Here is a 17,931-nt window from a genome sequence, read left to right as displayed (position 1 = left end):
TGCCGCATTTTGTAAAGAAAAACTTGGGAAAGGGCTGTCTGAGACTAAACTATTGCTAATTTTACTAGTCCCATACAAGAGTTGGATGTTTAGCCTGATAAAAAAAATATCATCTTTGGCACTCAAGAAGCATCTCGGTGAAGGCTGGTGGCCTGTAAAGACAGGGTCTGCCTAGAAAAAAACCTCACAGCTCCTATAGAGTGCATTTTGATGAAATAAGGCTCCTTTTTGTGCGCACGTGCCTATGTGTTTATGGAGACTCCAAGAAGCACAGATCTTTCCTGATGCCTTGCAGGATGTATGTAACTACCACACCTTGGCTATGCTGTAAGAAGAAAATAGGCTTTTAAATTCTATGACTGACTGTATAACATCTTAGCTTGCTGTCTTTGTGTGCAAGGCATGCGATGCTCTGATAATAAATTTCTTGTCCACAGAACGCAACTGCAGATCCTGTGTTAGGAGGCAGCGGTGCAACAGCAGCAAACAACCCTGAATTGGAGGGAAGACTTGAGCAAGAAATAAAAGAATTGAAGGTTGGTAGTGTATGAACATCAAACCAAGTTGCTTGATACTCGGCCTTTAGTTAGGAGGACTTCTACAATAGGAAAGACTTTGGGTGGAAGTGGTTTATTTCCTCAGCATCTGAAGTTTTTCAGGCTCCGTAGGGGAAGCCAGATGAGTCTCCTCCTTCATTTTTCACTTGGGAAATGTAGACCTTGTCTGCCTTCAAAGAGCTGGTAAGCACAGTCTAGGCAATAGCTTTACTCTGACACGGGCAGTCCAGTTTGCCTGGGAAGAAAGTAGCCACTGTTAAGACTCCTGCCTACCTTGCTCCTAGTAGGTAATAAGGGGAGTTTGGGTAAGGAAGTATGTGGGAGCAAGGCCACCAGGCCCTTAGTGGAGTTGGAGCTCTTACAGGTAGCATGTGGCATGTGTTTGTAGGAAACGGGGCTTCAGCTGGTCCTGTGCTTATGGTGTAACTCTGCGTGGGATTTTTCCTGTTGCCAGAGTGAAGTCAAAGCCCTTTCTGAGGAAAAAGAATCACTAAAACAGCACCTGGATTCATCCAGTAGTACGGTTGCTATCTTGCAAGATGAGAAAAGTAAACTTCAACAAGAAGTTGCAGAATCAAAGAAAGAGCAGGATGATCTTCTGGTGCTCTTGGCTGACCAGGATCAGAAACTATCTGCACTGAAGGTCAAATTGAAGGATCTTGGTGTACCGGTAAGCAGAACAATGGGTCCAATGAGTTCTCTGGTCTGAGTCAGGTCTGAGTACAGCAGTACGTGATCCAGTAAGTCTGCTGAGGCCTCTTTCTATAAATAGAGGGCTGTCGAATCTACCAGAGTTGCCTTCTCAACTTGTATTGGCAGCCATCAATAAAAGATGGTAACTGCCTCTTGAAGGAAGTGTTTGGCTTAGGGATGTTGAGAGGTACCCACCAAACTCCTGTGAGGAAAACTACTTGTCATGTGTATGTCTGGAACAATACCTGGCCTTGCTGCAGTTTATCGTGGTTGCCAACTAGAAAGCAGATGATGGCTGTGTTACAACCCTAAGGGATCGTTCCACAGATAATGCAAGTGAGAACCAGAAAGCTTTAGTTTGCTTCTTAAGCAGCACTGCAGACTGTTGGGGCGGTGTCTGGGAGCCTTGTCTTCCAGGAGGTTTCTTTCCAGAATCCTTGTGACTCGGAGCTGGGGATGTGTCTGTAAGGTGGATGGAACTAGTTGTTGTGCTGCAGATACTGTGGATCAACACCAGGCTAGAGCCTGGGCTTCCAACTGGGAGACTGTCATTCTGTCATTTATGCCATCCTTCTGGAAGGAAGGGTACGTTTTGGTATTTGGCAGTCATGTGGTTTAGCTTCAGCTGCAGGAATTAGGTTTTAAAGAGTCTGCGGTGGGCAGAGGCATTACTTCTGTTGAACGGCATGTGTAGCAAGTGTAGATCCTCTAGGTGCAGCCACGGAATCTTTGAGTCTGTTGACTTTTAAATGACTTAAAAGTACCCTAGAAGACGTTAGCAGTTTCACTTGTGGCACTGCAAAGCACTGGACAGACACATTTTCCTCCCCAGCCTATTTGGTGAAGAATGTGGGGTTTAATTCATGCACCTGTATGGGAAAATGAAGCGTATATAAAGTTGCTTCCTCGAATGTATGGGGCAGAACCGATGGTGCTGAGTGGAGGCGGTTGTCCCCAGTTGTCAGCCGTCCTTAGCAGAGAAGTTAAAAACTGTGTGACATTACAAGATGACTGTTGCCCTTATTAAGCACTAATTGTTACGGTGTGATAATATTTGGTTAGTTTTAAGCATATTTTCACTCTGTCAGCATTTGTCTTTCCTTGAGAAGGTTGGATCAGAGTTAAGGGATGTTACTGCTCACAACAGATCTTTCCTAATTTCAGATTGAAGATGAGGATGATACAGAATCTGGAGATCAAGGAGATGAAGATGAGGATGGGGATGAAGAGGAGCAAGACTAGAATGCTTTTGAGTGTTACCATGAAAACTAGATTGCATTGTTGGCAGAAAAAATAATCTATTATTGGTGTACAAAGCAAAATATCTGCTGATGAGAAGCAGATGGGAAAATGGCAACCGTGGGACTAGTTATAAGTTACTGAAGTGTTCGAAACCCCTTCATACTAGGTAAAGCAAACAAAAAATCACTGTTTAAGTTCTACATGAGTATCCCAAATTGTACTTGTTTAGAAGTTGCTTTAGACACAGTTTAAAGCATGGGGATGACAATGTTGCTGCCTCAGTTCATTGTCATTGACAGAAGTTCTGTGCATTTGTCTACGGTTAACCTTCTGGAACTCTTTAACATAATTAAATACGAAAGTATTTGGTTTAACATCTGTCAAATGGAATCATTGCCCCTGCCTTCAGCATGGAGCTTCAGTATAATTCGTGGCTTCCTTTAAAGAGCCGTGGTGAGGTAGAAGGGTTGGGGTGGCTGCAGTGTGTGGTGGCCACTGCCAGCCTCGTGGGCTGGCTCTCTAGGTGCGAACGGACCTGCACAGCGTCGAGTGCCTTGACACCTGATATGGCTGCATTCGGAACCTCCCGGGGGGAACCGCAACGCTATGCTGGTAACGTGGAAGAGGTTTCACGGAAACCTGCGCAAGAAAGGTAGCGTTTTTAAGAAGAATCTTTATGGAAAAACAGAGACCAATACACTCTTTCTAGAGTTCAAATGTGCTACCGAGTCAGCGTGATAACAATAAGTAAAAATCTTGTAGACTACTTCAGTAAGGAAATGAAAACTACTATGATTTATATAACTTATTGGCTCTTGATGAGTGAATAAAAGAAAAAATTTTAAAAGAAAAAACAATACAGTAAATGCATCTATTTCATTTTTTGGTAATAAAAATAGGTATGTCCACTTAGTCCTCATTCATTTAATTTTCTTGTCCTGTTTTAATAAAGTATATTTTAATATGCACGTAAAATTGTCTAAAACTAGTCTAGGGTGGCAGATGAAAGTAATAAAACACCATGTACTGGGGCTGTCATCACATGAGTACATAGGGGTGCTGGTTCAGTTTTTGCATTTTTTGACAATATAGACCGCAGCAGTTGCTTAACCTCCTTTACACCTTTTTTTAAAAATAAATGATTCCTTAATCATGATAATTTGAGGAAGGCCAGGAAAGAAAGACTTTTTTTTGAAGTCATGTCATACACTTAAATGTGTGTTTAACATAAAATTGTTGGAAGGAGTACTTTAAATGAGCTCCACTCTTGCATTCTGTCCTGGGGCAGATTTGTCTGGAAAAGAGCAAGGATGAGAAGCAACAGTAGAACAAGAGCTGAAATACTGTGTGACTGGGGGGGGCTTACTTCCATACAACAAGGCCTGGTTCTTATTTTCAGTGTGACTTGCTGTTTGCTGAACATTGCACGCCAACGAGGAACTGTGAGTGAGCAGCTCACAAGTGTTGCCTCTCCACCATCTCTTTTCTGTGCAAAATCCAAAAATGAGGACAGAAGCATGCAGGCCCCTGAACGATATTCTAGATGACTTTGCCATGTTTTCTGATGCAGCAAGAGTCGCAGATAGATTTATTGATAAGTGTACTTTGGTTTTGAGGCAGTACTTTTTTTTTTTTTTTTTTTTTTTTAAAGGCAGGAGCTGTGCAAACTACAGGTAGAAAAAACAACAGACGGCCTGGAGTGCTTTGCTGCTTGTTCAGTGACGTAAAGAAGTTCTAAAACAACGGACAGCTTTGCTGTTTGCAAACCTTCATCACAGAGACATTAGATGACTTCAGCCCAATTTAGTGAGTTAGACAAGTCTCTCTTCCTAGTGTGACTACGCTCACTTCTTGACATGAAACAGAAGAGTACCTTGTGGCCACTTACTAAGCAGAAGGTGGTACAATAGCAGCATTGTCAGCTAACGGGTCTTAATTATTATTTTTTTTTTCCAGTGCAAAGAGAAGTGATGGGTATTTGCTTTGCCAAGGGTATTTTGGAGCTCTTGTGACAAACAGGATTGAGAGATGCATGGCTTTTAAAGTCAGCAGGGGAATAATAATACAAAGTAGTGTAACTTGATGCCCAGGCTTTCTGTGTTGGGATTTAGAACAAAGTAGGTAAATTGGTACACTACCATCCTTGATGCCCAGGCTTTCTGTGTTGGGATTTAGAACAAAGTAGGTAAATTGGTACACTACCATCCTTACTCACAGGTAGTACAGTCACAAGATTGGGATTATTACAAATAGCCGAAGAATTTAAGTATCGAGCTCCCACCGTGTGCATGGATATAGGCTGGTATTTCTCAGCCCTTGAAAATTCTGCGACAAGGTTTCTTGTTCAGGCACTATGCAATGGGAGTCTTTAAGCATGGTGCCTATAATCTATTAAAGAGAAAGTGAACTTAAATCTGGACTTTATGGTATTGGTTTTCTATAGTGACTAGACCATTTTAGTTGTTAGGTCCTCTAATGCTCGTGTGAGGTGAGCCTTGCCTAAATCTAATTTTGCCATGATGATGTCTTCTGTAAGCTTTAAACTGAACTACTTTTGAGCATCGGCAGCCACATGTGCCTTTCCCTTTCTCCTTTCAGTGCATTTAAGCATTAGATAGTTTTGCTCTCGTTTACTGCTGTATTTGTTTGCTCCCTGTGCTGTCTCCCAACCAGCTGCAAGGCCTGTTAACTATTCCCACTGGACTTAATTCCACTGTGGTCGAAACATACAATTAGATTAGCTAGTGATCAGACTGGGGATGGACCTGTCCTGCTAGTTTCAATGTCTCTTTACATAAATGGTGGTGATAAGAACTGCAGAGAGATTTTTACTGTAACCCAGAGCCTAACCTGGGGCTTGCTGGAGGTCACCGAGAGGTGCTTTGATCTAACCAGGGCCACAGCTGGGCTTGTTGGGCCTCTGATGCCAGTATGAACAGCACTTCGATAGGACAGTGGAAAGGAAGGGCAGGCTCGCGTGTTAAGGAGTTTAAGTTTGCATGGAGCCATTTGTGTTATCGCCCAAAGAAATGGGAGCTCCTTTCTGCATGTCTTGGGAAGTCAGTTTGAAAAAAACGCTTTTTTATAGGAACCCTGGTAGAGGCGACAGCTTCAGTACGCAGGTGTCCTGCGAGCGCTTGCCTTGCCTTTTGTTGCTGTCAGCAGCACCACCCCCGCAAACGCGGCGACAGCTTCTCCTACCCTACTTTGACAAGGCAGACCTACTTATTTATGTCTGCTTGAATTTCTTTCCCCATCACTGCCAGCTGTCCTGCGAAGCAGTGCTTCTCTTTGGAAGTGTTGGATCCTTTGGTAGAGAGGGAAGGTGGCAGTGGAGGAGTGGAGTGGTGCTGGGAGGCCTCGTGGTTTTGTCACCTATGGAGAGCCTGGAAAGCTGATGCGGCCTGTGGAGCTGGACCAGCCAGGAAATCTGCTTTTCCCTCCCCACATCCCACTAGGTGATTTGTGACCTTGCAGGCTCTTTGTCTGTTCTATACACCTTTGACATCACCCCAGATGTTTTTACTTTCATCTTCTGGGTGCCTTTCTGCAAGGTCTCTCAAAATGCTGTGGGCAGAAATATACAGGTATTTCTTAGTTGTTCTTCAGAATGTGACCGTGCCCTAGGAGGCAGGCGTGCCTCTCTAAAGGAGAGGGAAAGGGAACAGAAAAAGGAAGATAAGGGAAAATAAATGAACCTTTTCCTTATGCTGATCAGATGGAACCAGCTGGAAAATAAGCATAAACACAGACTCAGTATGTGAAGGAACAAGGCATGGGATTGATGGTCTGGTCAGATATTAATAAGGAGCTGCTAATCTGGCTATTATCGGGGCTGCTCCCGAAAGATGGCATGCTGCAACGCTATTTTGTTGCCATTCGCTGCAGTGTTAGGCTGGGGGGAAGCTTGTCCTTTTGGATGCAACTTCTAAATGTTTGAAATTGCAAAAAACGAAGGAAGAGACAACTAGGTGGGGTAGGAAGTTCAGGAGACAGACAAACTGGTTACAAACAGGTTTTAAAGCCTGTTCAAAGTGCTTTTCCCAATTAGAAAACCTGTTTTGTTGATTATTTTATTGCATCATTCTAGTGGTGTATCTTCCTGCAGGTAGTAGACGCGTCTGGATTATAACTGTATTATTGTCAGATGGGTGGCCTTTGCCCAGGAGGTATTCGCTTGACTCTGTGAATCTCGTTCTTGGCCGTGTCAGGAAAATTAGATTTCTTCTTAGTTCTTTGGAATCTTTTCTTGTTCCATCGTGATTGGGACATAATGTGGAGTGTTTTTCCTCATTTTGCGCAGTGTCTGGATCCTTTCCACATAGTCTCTTTGCCAAAGCAAGCAGCTGATGATAGTCAGGAGGTGAATACATCACAGATTTCTAGCTTGCTTGTTTCGCGTACTGACATCGATACAGATAAACAGGCCAAGGGCACTGAGCTGCAGCGAGTACCAGCAGTGATGAGCAGAAGCAAGTACTCATTATTGTATGCTAACAGTAGAACAACATAACCTGTTTGGAGTCCAGAGCTGGTGCTTATGCACCATGTCTAGACCCAGGCAGTGTGGGTCACTTCATACATACCCTTTCAGTGCCAGGGTTTTCAGGAAAGGTCCAGTGCTGCCTGATCTGAACATGGGAAGGCTTTGTAATTTCTTTAAGATGGCTGCTACACCAATTTCTGGATCAGTTGTTTGCAAAGTAAGGACATAAGGGAAGTAAAAGCAGCCTTACCTGTGCTACGTGGTCTCCGCTTGCCGCTGGTCTTCTGCAAGCTCAAAAATTGCTAAATCCTCTTCATTTGTGTGAAGTTCTTCCTAGAAAATGAAATCAAACTAGAGTGTTAGCAGTGTGTGCAGGCTGAAGAGATTCTTTTTTTTTTTTTGTAAATACTTTACTAGAATTAATGTCTTCCTTTCTTTAAACTATAGGAATAAGGGAAAATTTGAATGCTGAGAGGTTGGAGACTGGTCGAGGGGGAGAATTTGTTGCCAAGCAATCAAATCCCCGGCCTGTGCAGCGTGCAGGTGTGGGTGTCCATGAGACACGGCTGCTCACTAAAGCCCTTCGGCCAGCTGTCAGCGCAGTCAGTGTTCGGCAGCGTGAGTGGGACTTGATCCTGGCAAACCTGACGCCTCTCAGGATGGGTCAGCTGCACTCATACCACCAGCAGCATCATTCTCCCTTCCAGTGAGAAGGAATTACTCACCATTCTGCGCTCCCTTGGCCACTTTGCTCGCTGAACCAATCCATCTCATGTGCAAGGTTTGCCATTATCCCAGAGGGTGGTTCCTCCCCCAGCCCCCAAGAGACTCTAGAGGAGAACCAGGACCTTGTCTCCTGTTCTTGCTTTTCATGAGTGAAAGGATGGCAGATGCAGAAGGATGATGCCACGAAACAAGAGTGAAGCCCCGGCGGTTGGCTGAGCAGTGTGCTTTTCATCTGTAGTGCAACTCCTTTCTGAAAAGAGATGTGAAATGCATTTTTTTATTTGCTGGCTATCCCTCTCAACTGCTATTTAAGGTGGGACTCCGTCACACTACTTGTTTCTCTCTGTTACGCCATTTTGCATGTTTCTAAATCACACCTACCTGTGTGGCACTGTTGTGTGTGTGCAATGCATGTGTGGCCTGTGTGACACAGCCCCGTCAGTCACCCTTTGCAGAAAAGGGTGTTGGGAAGGGACAGCTACAGCTCGACTCCCCAGCAACCAAGATGCTGTAGCTCACCGATCCAACAAAACTGGTTTTTGAAAAACCATAGGCCCTCTCTGGAGGCAAGTGGTAAATCTGTGTCACTATGTAGGTAGCTGTGCCACTTCCAAACTGCTCTCTGCTAAATATATAGCCCTGCGGGGAAGGCTGTAGGTTTTTCTGCACATATTGGACTCCTTTGCTCCATGAAGCAGACACAGAATATGACGTTTGTTTGAAATGACATTTCAGAAACAAGAAATGGGTCTGGCCAAGCCTGTAATCACTTCCTACCACTTCTATAAGAAACCCATAACCTTATGACACTGTTCGTGATAAAGGACATCCTACCGGGAGTAAACTGTGATGCAACAGACTTGGATCCTGAGGTTAATGTGAAGGTCAGGCCAAGGCTGAAAATACCGTTGGTGCATAGTGTTGCGCCTTGAAACTGAAAGTTTCACTGGTGGGCAAAGAGGGGACAGGCAGTGGTCATCAACGGTTGCTTGCAGGCAGCATGTGTTTCACTAGTAGTGGTAATAAATCGTGGGGCAGACAGCCTGCTTGATTGAGGGAGATACCAGCACCAGTCAAGAAGAGCCGTTGCTGTTCAGGCTGCTGCGTTCTCAGGGATCCGGGAAGATTCTTGAGAAAGCGTGTGCTCAAGGGTTAGTGTTACAGGGGCCTCAGATTGACCTCTGTGACAGCAAGTGACAGATGAGCTTAGCAAAAAGAAAAATGAATTGGCCCCTATCATCAGTGAGACCTGAGGTGCAGGACAGCTGAGACCCCCCCCAGCCATGTTGGCAGCCAGATCAGTATCTCCTTACTGACCCGGGGTGTTCGGGCTACGTGACAGACCAGGTGGGAGAAGTGCTTCCCAGCACCCAGGGCTGGCACTGAGCACACACGTTGCAAAATCAGGCCCATGCTACAGGAATGAACAGTCTCTGACTCTCCTGTTGCTGCGTCTCCATTTAGGCAAGGGAAGAACAAACTGACTTTTATGCAAGTTCCCTCGCTGCGCCTGGAAGCATCACCAAGAAAATCAGCTGGGCAGTATGGATGCGTGCCTGGCTCCGCAGTCTCTGCCCTCATCTAAACCCATCGGCACGGGAGCACTACGCCCCACATCCAGAGAGCAAGAAGGCTCTTAGATATCCAAGTTTCACAACGAGGGGTTCCCAGAGCTTCCCTGATCGATGGCTGCTGGGTTGTCTGGTGTAGCCAAGTCTCTTGGCAGGGCAGGGATTTCTAAACACCCTGTCTTACACCACAGAGCCATGTGGTGAGCCCAAGGAAGGCAAGTTCTGCATCCACAATAGGAAACCAGCTTGCTCTTCAGCTTCTTGGCTCTCCATGTGGGCCACGCCAGGGCAAAGACAGCTGGTGCCTGTGCACTTCTCAATCATGATGGCTGCAGATTTCCAACAGAGCAGGAGCCAACTTGCAGAAGCGCACAAGTCTAAGGAGAAGCTTTGCCAGCACTTGCATGACTAAATTTGCTTCTTGAATTCCCAGTCACCTGCTCCTCCCCCTGCAGACAGATTTGTTGCCTGTATCTTAATGTATTTCCAGGGGTGTTACCTGAAAGACCTTTCTTATTCATTCTGCATCTGATTTACCCCAGCTTTTAGCCTGTCCTGTCTATTCACACTTCCTTTTTCAGAATAAAGCGTGGTGTGGAACGCAGGGTCTGCATAGCTGCTGTTTGCAGCTTAAGACACAGAACAGGTGCAAAGCGGTAGGATCTCTGCCCCTTCAGCGGAGGAAGGGCCGCACCGCTGCGTGCGCACATCTCTGACGCTGCAGGCTGCCTCTGCGGCGTGTACTTACACCAGTAAATCCGTCCTGGATTTGGACATGTCACTGGGTGAAGAGCTTAGCTCCTGGATACGGATAAGGTCCAAACGCAAAGGGGGAATGGGGCTCCCCCCCAAATGGGGGGGTGGGGGGGTTGTCCTGAGACATGTTCAGGTTTAAGCTATTGGTACGAGCCTTCCTGCACCTCGGGAAGGTGAAGCGCACCTTGGTGACAGATTCTCGCTGCTGACCACTCATGACAAGATTCAGTCTAAACTGAGCCCAAAGTACAGCCAAATGTTGCCTTCGTGTCATCTCCCACAACACAGGCAAGCTGGTTGGTGACAGTGCAAAGTCGCAAGCTCGGTCTCCACCTGCCCTCCTGGGGGACCCCGCTCCTCATCCGCACGCTTTCAGGCCCAGAAATGAGGATGCAAGGGAGCAGCTTTGCTGCGGGCGGCTCGGGCGGGCGGCGTGTGGTTCGGGCGGGAGGAAGCTGCGGAGGTAATTACTCAGACCTCGTTTATCCTTCGGCGTGTCTCTGCAGCTCGCTGGGCCTGCCACAGTGATGCTGGGGAACGCTTCTGGTGGCCGAGCTGCAGCGTGGCCGCCAGAGGTCACGGTCGCCACGCGCGCGGCTGGAGCCCCCGGGCGCGCAGCCCCGGCGCCGAGCGGGGGAGGGGGGGGCTCCACGCTCCATCGGGGGCTGCTTTTAGTTTTAAACAGAGTTGCAGAGCAAACAGCTGTAATACAGCTTCCGCTACCTAAGTCTAGTCATCCTCAACCACAAACAGTTCTAGCAGCTGCACAGTCCGAGTTGAGCCGAGCAGTAGGTCCCTTTGGAACCGGCGCTGGTAATGGGACCTGGCTTCGGTGCTGGGCTCAGAACCGGCGCTGGTAATGGGACCTGGCTCTGGCACCCACCTGCAGAGTGCGGCCGGGGCAGGGGCTGTGCTGTGCCTGGGCCCCCTGCGCCAGGCTGGGCTCTGGAAGAGCTGTGCTGCTCCGGGCATGCACACTGAGCCTGCACCTGCGGGAGGGCACAGCCAGCGTGGGCTCCCTGCTCCTGGGCACCCTCGTCACATGCCCACGGTGGTGCCCCGTTAGGGTGCTCCCGCCCGGTGGCCTCTGAAATCCTGGGGTTTCTGCTGGGTATCCGGTAAGCAGCGGATGGGGCTCTCCTGCTGAATTCCCCAGTAAAGACGGATGTGCCTGGCAGTTTCAGGGTGGTTGGTCGCCCTGTCCCTACTCCTTAGGTGGGACAGAAGGAAGCCTGTTGGTGCTCCAGCTGCCTGGCTGAAGCCAGCGCTGTGTGGACTTGGGTTGAAACCTTCCAAACGCCATTCACCGCTGTGGTGACAGACGTGGGAACCTGAAGGCTTGTCTTTCCACTCTGCGACGCAGAAGCAACAGTTTTAAGAGGGAGAGTGCTGAATCAAGGCAAAAGACCTGTTTTGCCAGTGATCCACTGTGCGACCTCCACAAATGAGTGGCTTTGATTTGCCTTAACCTCCACGTGACTTCTTTCCTTTGGGTTTTTGCAAACTTCAGTGATGCACGCTGTGCTGTATGTGGCTATGGAGCAAACGTCCCTGGCTGGGGGGGCTCCAGGGACATGCAGGTGAGAAAGCAGGTGCAGCGAGCTGCCAGGCTGAGGACAAGCTCGGGCGCTGTGCTGCCCTCCCATCCTCTCCTCCCCCCCTCTCCCCGACTTCTTTTTGTTAAGTTGCTGCTCCTGAGTTCACTGAAAGGTGACTGGAGGGCTTCTCGTTTCCTTATATCTCAGTAAATCAAGGAGTTAGTAAAAAGTCACCCAGGTTGATGAAGAGCTTTATCTGACCAGAAATATCGGCATGCTTGAGATCACACAGGGCGCCAGTGGCAGGTGAGGGTGTTCGAGGTATCTTGTTAAAAGTTTCTAAGCTGCTTTAAAGTCCAAAAAGGAAAAGAAATCTGGAAATAAAGCCAATGCCAGCTCTTCCACATTTTTCCTGCAAAATGTGTCAGTGTTTCTCTCTGCTCACACACACCAGGAACCAGAATGGACTGCCTCAAAGGTTTAAGTGTAGGAAGTTGTTTATTTGTTGGGAGGGTTGTTTCTTGGTTTCTTTTTGGGGGAGCTCTTTTCCCAAACATCCGTGGTGGGAAAAACATTTTCCCAGGTGGCTGCAGAAGAGGGCATCTGTTAGGATGCCTGGTGAATGCACAAAGGGCTCCTCCTGCCTGTCACAGCCACCAGCGAGTACAGGAATACGGGAGGCTGCCAAGGGCCTGATTTCCCAGAGCTGCTCATGGTAGGAGATGGTGGGTTTTGGCCCAGAGTAGCAAGCAAAGACAGCAGGTACGGCACCCCAAGGCGACAGCGCTGAGCTGCTCTCCACGGGGGTTGGTTCTGCCCTGCTCCCTCCAGCGCAGTCACTCCAGAGGGTGCACAGCAGGGACGCACCAGGGCTGGTGCAGCAGAGGCAAGGACAGAGTACTTGTAAGCGTAACTGCTCCTGCCCCGGTACAAATGGAAGAGTTGTGTCAGCCCGCCCAGGTGTACGGGCACATGCCAAAGGTAGAGTAGAAACATGCCAGGCTCACTCATCACTCCAGGAAATCCGCTTGGATAAGAACAAACTTTCTCTATTATTTTTTTAAAATCTCTCAGACACCTACACGCAACTTTTTGTCATAAGCTGTCTGGAACTGATTTTATCTTGCACGCAATGCACTTCAATGGGAAGGAAGGGGGTGATGGTTGGGCAACTGACACAAGGCTTCTACTCTGAGCAACCTCAGCTGCAGGTAGCCACTTACTCACTCCTCTTCCTGGCCGGGCCCAGTCTACTTGCTCTTAAAAGTACTTCTGAACACGTGTAGCTGTGGGCCACACAACCGGCTGCCCTGCCAGAACTAATGGGGCTGGGGCTGGGCTCTGAAAGGCTTGACTTAGTGGGAGTTGTGGCAATTTCTGGGCCACCCAAGCAGGTCTGCCTTCCTCCTGCCACCACTACGCCCCGGAGCAACTGCTTCTTCTGTCCCCCACTGTCTGCTCTGTTGTACGAGAAGGGTAAGTACCTTTCATCTACAGGCTAGAAGCTTTCAGCAGGGAGATTATGCATTCATCCCCAACGATATTTTCCAAATGTTATTCATAATCCAAGAGCGGACCTAGAGGCACCTTTTCTCTAGGATGTTCAGCCCATGTGGCTCCCGATTCCCCACACATGTGAGTGCATGCCCAAAGCCAAAGGGGAACAGGGTAACAAGGCCCCTTGGGACTGTCATTCCCAGCTCTTGGCAGATCAGGCTTTGCCTTGGTGGTGACCAGGTGTGTTGTGTTGGTGGTGTTTCCACCACAACCACCGTAGCTGGATACAGCACAGGCATCTGTTGGTTTGGCTTGCTTTTAAAATAAAGCTGGGATGCTGAAGAGTGACCTATCACTGACACTATCATGTGCCACCCCTCAGCCTGACCCTCCCATCCTGTGTGCTGGGTACGCTGAAGCCAGCGTACGTCAGCTACGGCCATGTGGCACCACTGTGCTGTGGGGGCGGTGAGGTCCCACTTCCACAGGTTGTCCTGCCTGCACTGGCCGACTGAGTGGGCTCCAAGACGTGGCTGTGCCACTGCGCATGTGGCCTCGCTTCAAGCCTCTGTGCAGCCCTGAGGACTCTGCACTACTGTTCCCTGAAGAATGGATGGTACTGAGCTGTCCTGCCAACAGTGCTACGTTCTTCTGAGTCGGTGGCCTTGAAGGGCTATCCCAACATCAAGAAGTGTCACAAATTTACTTTTACAGTTACTTTACAGTGCGCTTTGCAAGCCCACAGAAGTGGCTGGACTTATGGCAGCTCTGTCAGACACCCGAGAGGTTCAAAAGGATGCCCTTTGTCCAAAGCTATGCTCTAGATGTGCACTCCTGGGCTGGTTGCATCATCTGTACAAATCACTGACTTGTCCATCTGAAGACAGGTACTCCTCCCACCTGCACCGAGAGCGTGCCAGTGTCCGAGCTGGGCCCAGTGCTGTGGGTGAAGTGCTCTGACGTGACTACTTGAGACAATTTCCTGGTGAAGTTTCATATATGTTTGAGTCACATCTGCCCTTTGCTCTCAAAATCTCCCGCTCTGACCTCAGCAGACAGCAGAAAAGACCAAGTGAGTAATTCCCTTGCATTTCTGCTTTTACTTGTGAAATGTAACTTTTACCATGTTCCTTACAATACTGTACAACATATGGGATTTTTCTTCAGCCTTCAACTCCTGTTTGAATGTTCCTGGTGACATTCCCAGCTCCTTGTCAGAGGTTTGTGCTGACTTCTGATTGAGCAGATAATGTGACTGTTATTCTTTCCTCCCTGTTGCTTCATGGTATGTGACAGGACATTAGTCAAAACAGCTGCTTCCAGGTACCTGCTGTTTCAGGAATGACCTCTCTACAAATACTTGTAGATTTGATGCTGTATTTCCCTGAAGAATGTCCCAAATGAAGCGTCAGGGCAACAGAACTGATGTAGCCCATCTTTCCATCTATGAGAAGATGACAGGACTTACAGAAGCTATAAGTCAATGTGAGACCGGGAACCGCACAGAAGATCCCTGCTTTCTGCCGGTGCCATTCCTTAGATCCAGCCCTCTCTGCCAGCAGGGGAAAGCAGCACCCCTTTCCTTGGAGGATGCTGGCAAATATGGGCTTCTAAGCGCCTGTTGTGCCAGGCACCCAGCAGAGTTCATGAGCCTGCTGAAGACCTGGGGACCTGCCTCTACTGCGGGCTCACATATGGAGCCTGTGGCCCTGCCAGAGACCGTGGTGCTGCTCGAAAGGAAGAAGCCACTTCGAAGGGCTTTCTCCCTGCCTCTCTGACCGTGGTTTTCCAGGCAGATTTCCAGGCATGTGTGCATGTCTTGCATCCATCTAGGCCCCAAAAAAAACACACGAGTCTTAGACTCCTCAGGAAAGAAACAGAGGGAGGGAAATCCCCATTTCAAAAGGCTTCTCTCCTAAAAGGTCTCACACCATGCATGTGCCACCTACGTGCTTTCCACAGCAGCCCCTTATGTCCAGTCCCTTCGGACACAGGCAAGCATGGGACAAAACAATTTCAACCCTCCATCTCTCCATTCTTTGTCCAAAGAACAAGAGAGAGCAAGAGAGAGAGGGTTGCTGGTGTGATGGAAAAGCTACCCTAATGGGGAGAGAAATGGGGACCACCTTGCAGTTGTGGCCTAAAGACAATGTCATTCATGTGACCTGTGCACAGCCCCTTGCTGCTCAGCCCCTCCAACACCTCAGCTGAGCGAAAGCAGGAGAGATCCTGTCACTCAATGTTTTCTGGATCAAAGCAGAAGGCAAATTAGGGAGGAAGAAGCTGCCCCATGCAAGCCAGGTTCTTGTAACACCTCAGAAGACAAAAGCTGCATGTCAGAGCAACGGGCAGCAGCCCGTAACTGAGTGGGCCTGGCAGAAGACCAAGTGGGCAAAGACAAGCTCTGTCTCCTGAGTAAACGGTGAGCAATCTCCTGCGAGATTTTGGCAGTGGGAGGTATTCTGTAAAATCACAGCTTCCGCTGGGGTGTTTGTTTTGTGTGGAGCTGGGTTTTGTCCCATCGCCACCCGCAGAGGGGAGCTGCTCGGTTTGTGTGAACAAAGGCACTGGGGAACCCAGGGCTGCTCGGACAGATCCCAGCCCTCCCACTGCCTTTCCATGACCGGAGCACGTGCAGCCATCCCTCACACGCCGCGCAGACCTTGGTGCCAGGAGCTGGTCTCTGACTCAGCTGTGCTCCCTTTGCCCAGCCCTAAGTGGCGGAGGATTTCTTTAGAAGCTTCCAGCCACTGCAGAATAAAGACTTACAGGTAACACGGCCTCACGCTAACATCCTGCACACCCCATGCTGACAGCAGAGGGTACAAGAAGCAGTTTTGCCCTCCTGTACCAGGGTCTTTGTTTTCCTCAAAACACAACGACTCACTCCTGGGAGTTGCAGACCCGGCAACTCTGAAGACCACGATGGCAGATGGCATACAGGGCAGCTGCAGCTCTGGTGTCCTGGTCTCTGGCGATTTCTGGCTTTGTGCTAAGTAGTTTTGGTTTATCTGAGCTGTGCTCTGTGTGTGGGGAGGCCTGTTGTTTAACACCGAAATGCCAGAAGTTTAGTTATACCTGGTATCGGTGAGGAAACTAGAATGAGCATGTATTTTCCCAAACCTGACTTCACAGTTTTCCCTGAACCAACAAAACCAATTGCATATATATTATAATGTATGTATAATACATCCGTATGTGTGTATATCTACATACACGCACTTGCTCATCCTGCTGAAAAGCCAGAGGTTAGCCAAAGTGAGCCTGCTCTGGATTTAGCAGAAGCAAATCAGATGTGGTAGCTGTGACTTAGTATTCAGGATGCTGTCAGCTAGCACCTTCCAGCTCCTCTCCATGCAATTCAAAAGTCATTACAACAGGGGCCTCGTAGAAGCATTTTGTTGTCATTGTTATGACACGAAGGTTTGAATGGGGCTCAAGAAAGGTGGTGCTTAAAAAGCAGCTTGTTTGCATTCATGCCAACTGCGTATTTATGATACAGACTGAGATGTGTCCTGGAGATGGATTTATGGCATGCGAAGCAAACACTGCACCTCAGAAATGGATTTTGCATGAGTATGGAGACACACATCCATGACTGTACCTTTAAACTGCCTAGGACTCAAAATGTATTGCCATGGCCACAGGTCCGATGGAACACCTCCACGTGCCTCAAAGATCCTTCCGTGCCAAGAGCTGGCATCACCAGGGTGGGGGGCTCCTCCCCGTTACCTCAGAAACTGTACTGACGGGGGCTCCTCTTCAGTATCTACCTGGAAAGAGAGCTACCGTGGTGCTGGGGTTAGCTGCCCCCAGGACACCCCCATGGGACCACGGCACAATGCTGGTGAGAAGCTCCTGTTAAGCCTGTGACTTAGTATTTGTCAAAACAGTAAAGATCTTTTACTGTGGTGTGAAACTTGAAAGGGAACGGTGGTAAGAATATATTCAAATACTACCCCGGATGCATTAATATTATTTTAATCCAGTGGATTATTTCTATGCTCAAAGAAACACACTCCGAGGAAACATGGATTATAGCTTGGATTTGGCAAATACATTTGGCTGAGTCAAGGACTAGGAGGGGGTGGCACTCTTCATTTTTGTTTTGTTTTGTTTTCATATCATTTTGCTTCTTTTTAAGGAAACCTTTCGGATTTTTTCCTTTTTGAATGTGTTTGTGGAAAAAATAGCTGGGATTAGATGCTGAAAAAAGGAAATGTTTTGGTCAACACCAAACAAAGTTTTTATGAGTCTTTCTTTCACTCTGGGGAAAACACGCTTTCAGGTTGACGCAAAAGACAGTCTTTGATTATTTTTTTTTGTTCCTCCTTAGAGGAAAATGCCTCTTTCAATCTAGCTTTTTAAATGTATCTGCTCACAGCAGATATATTTTAAATATATCTACTCTGTGAAGCAGAAACTGAAAAATAAAAGCAGCACTTCCAAGGTGATGCAGCTCCACCAGACTACAAGGTGCAAACGCTGCTCGACTGAAAAGCGGACCGAGACGAAGTGCCCGTTCTGCTCGGTGAAACCGACAGTCCCATCTGAAAGCCAGTGAGTTTCTGTGGTTGCCTGCTCCAAAGAGGAGGCTGCTGTAGCTGACTGTGTTGATCTGGTATGATTTGGAGTTGGGTAACAAGAGGGTTAAGCTGGTTCCCTATTAATTCAGAATACAAACTGACTACGTGTACTCATAAATACTGGCAGCTCACAGGTGTTTAGGAAAGTGGGTGATTTTGGTTCCTCTGTTGTGCCCAGGAAAAGGTGTCCCAGGCACCACTGATCCAGCCTCATCTGAAGCAGCTTCATGCGTAGCCAGGGAAGATTTCATGAGTTTTCCTTTCTGTTTGTGAGGGTGG

General features: G+C 48.1%; 1 protein-coding gene across 5 annotated transcripts in view; it reads left to right on the top strand.

Moving 5' to 3' along the window:
* Positions 1-2,866, top strand: part of USO1 (USO1 vesicle transport factor) — a 37,051-nt gene extending 34,185 nt beyond the window's left edge. For all 5 annotated transcript variants that reach the window (XM_040586780.1, XM_040586770.1, XM_040586796.1 and 2 more), the window contains 3 exons: positions 438-536; positions 1,012-1,227; positions 2,415-2,866. In XM_040586780.1, coding sequence (XP_040442714.1) covers positions 438-536; positions 1,012-1,227; positions 2,415-2,492 — 393 coding nt within the window. In that variant the 3' untranslated portion in view covers positions 2,493-2,866. The remainder of the gene's footprint in view (positions 1-437; positions 537-1,011; positions 1,228-2,414) is intronic.
* Positions 2,867-17,931: the final 15,065 nt, after the last annotated feature.

This window comes from Falco naumanni, chromosome 1 (genome assembly GCF_017639655.2).
Source record: "Falco naumanni isolate bFalNau1 chromosome 1, bFalNau1.pat, whole genome shotgun sequence".
Classification (NCBI taxonomy): domain Eukaryota; kingdom Metazoa; phylum Chordata; class Aves; order Falconiformes; family Falconidae; genus Falco; species Falco naumanni.
Note: the sequence above shows the minus strand (reverse complement) of the source record. Positions and strands in the feature narration are given on the sequence as shown.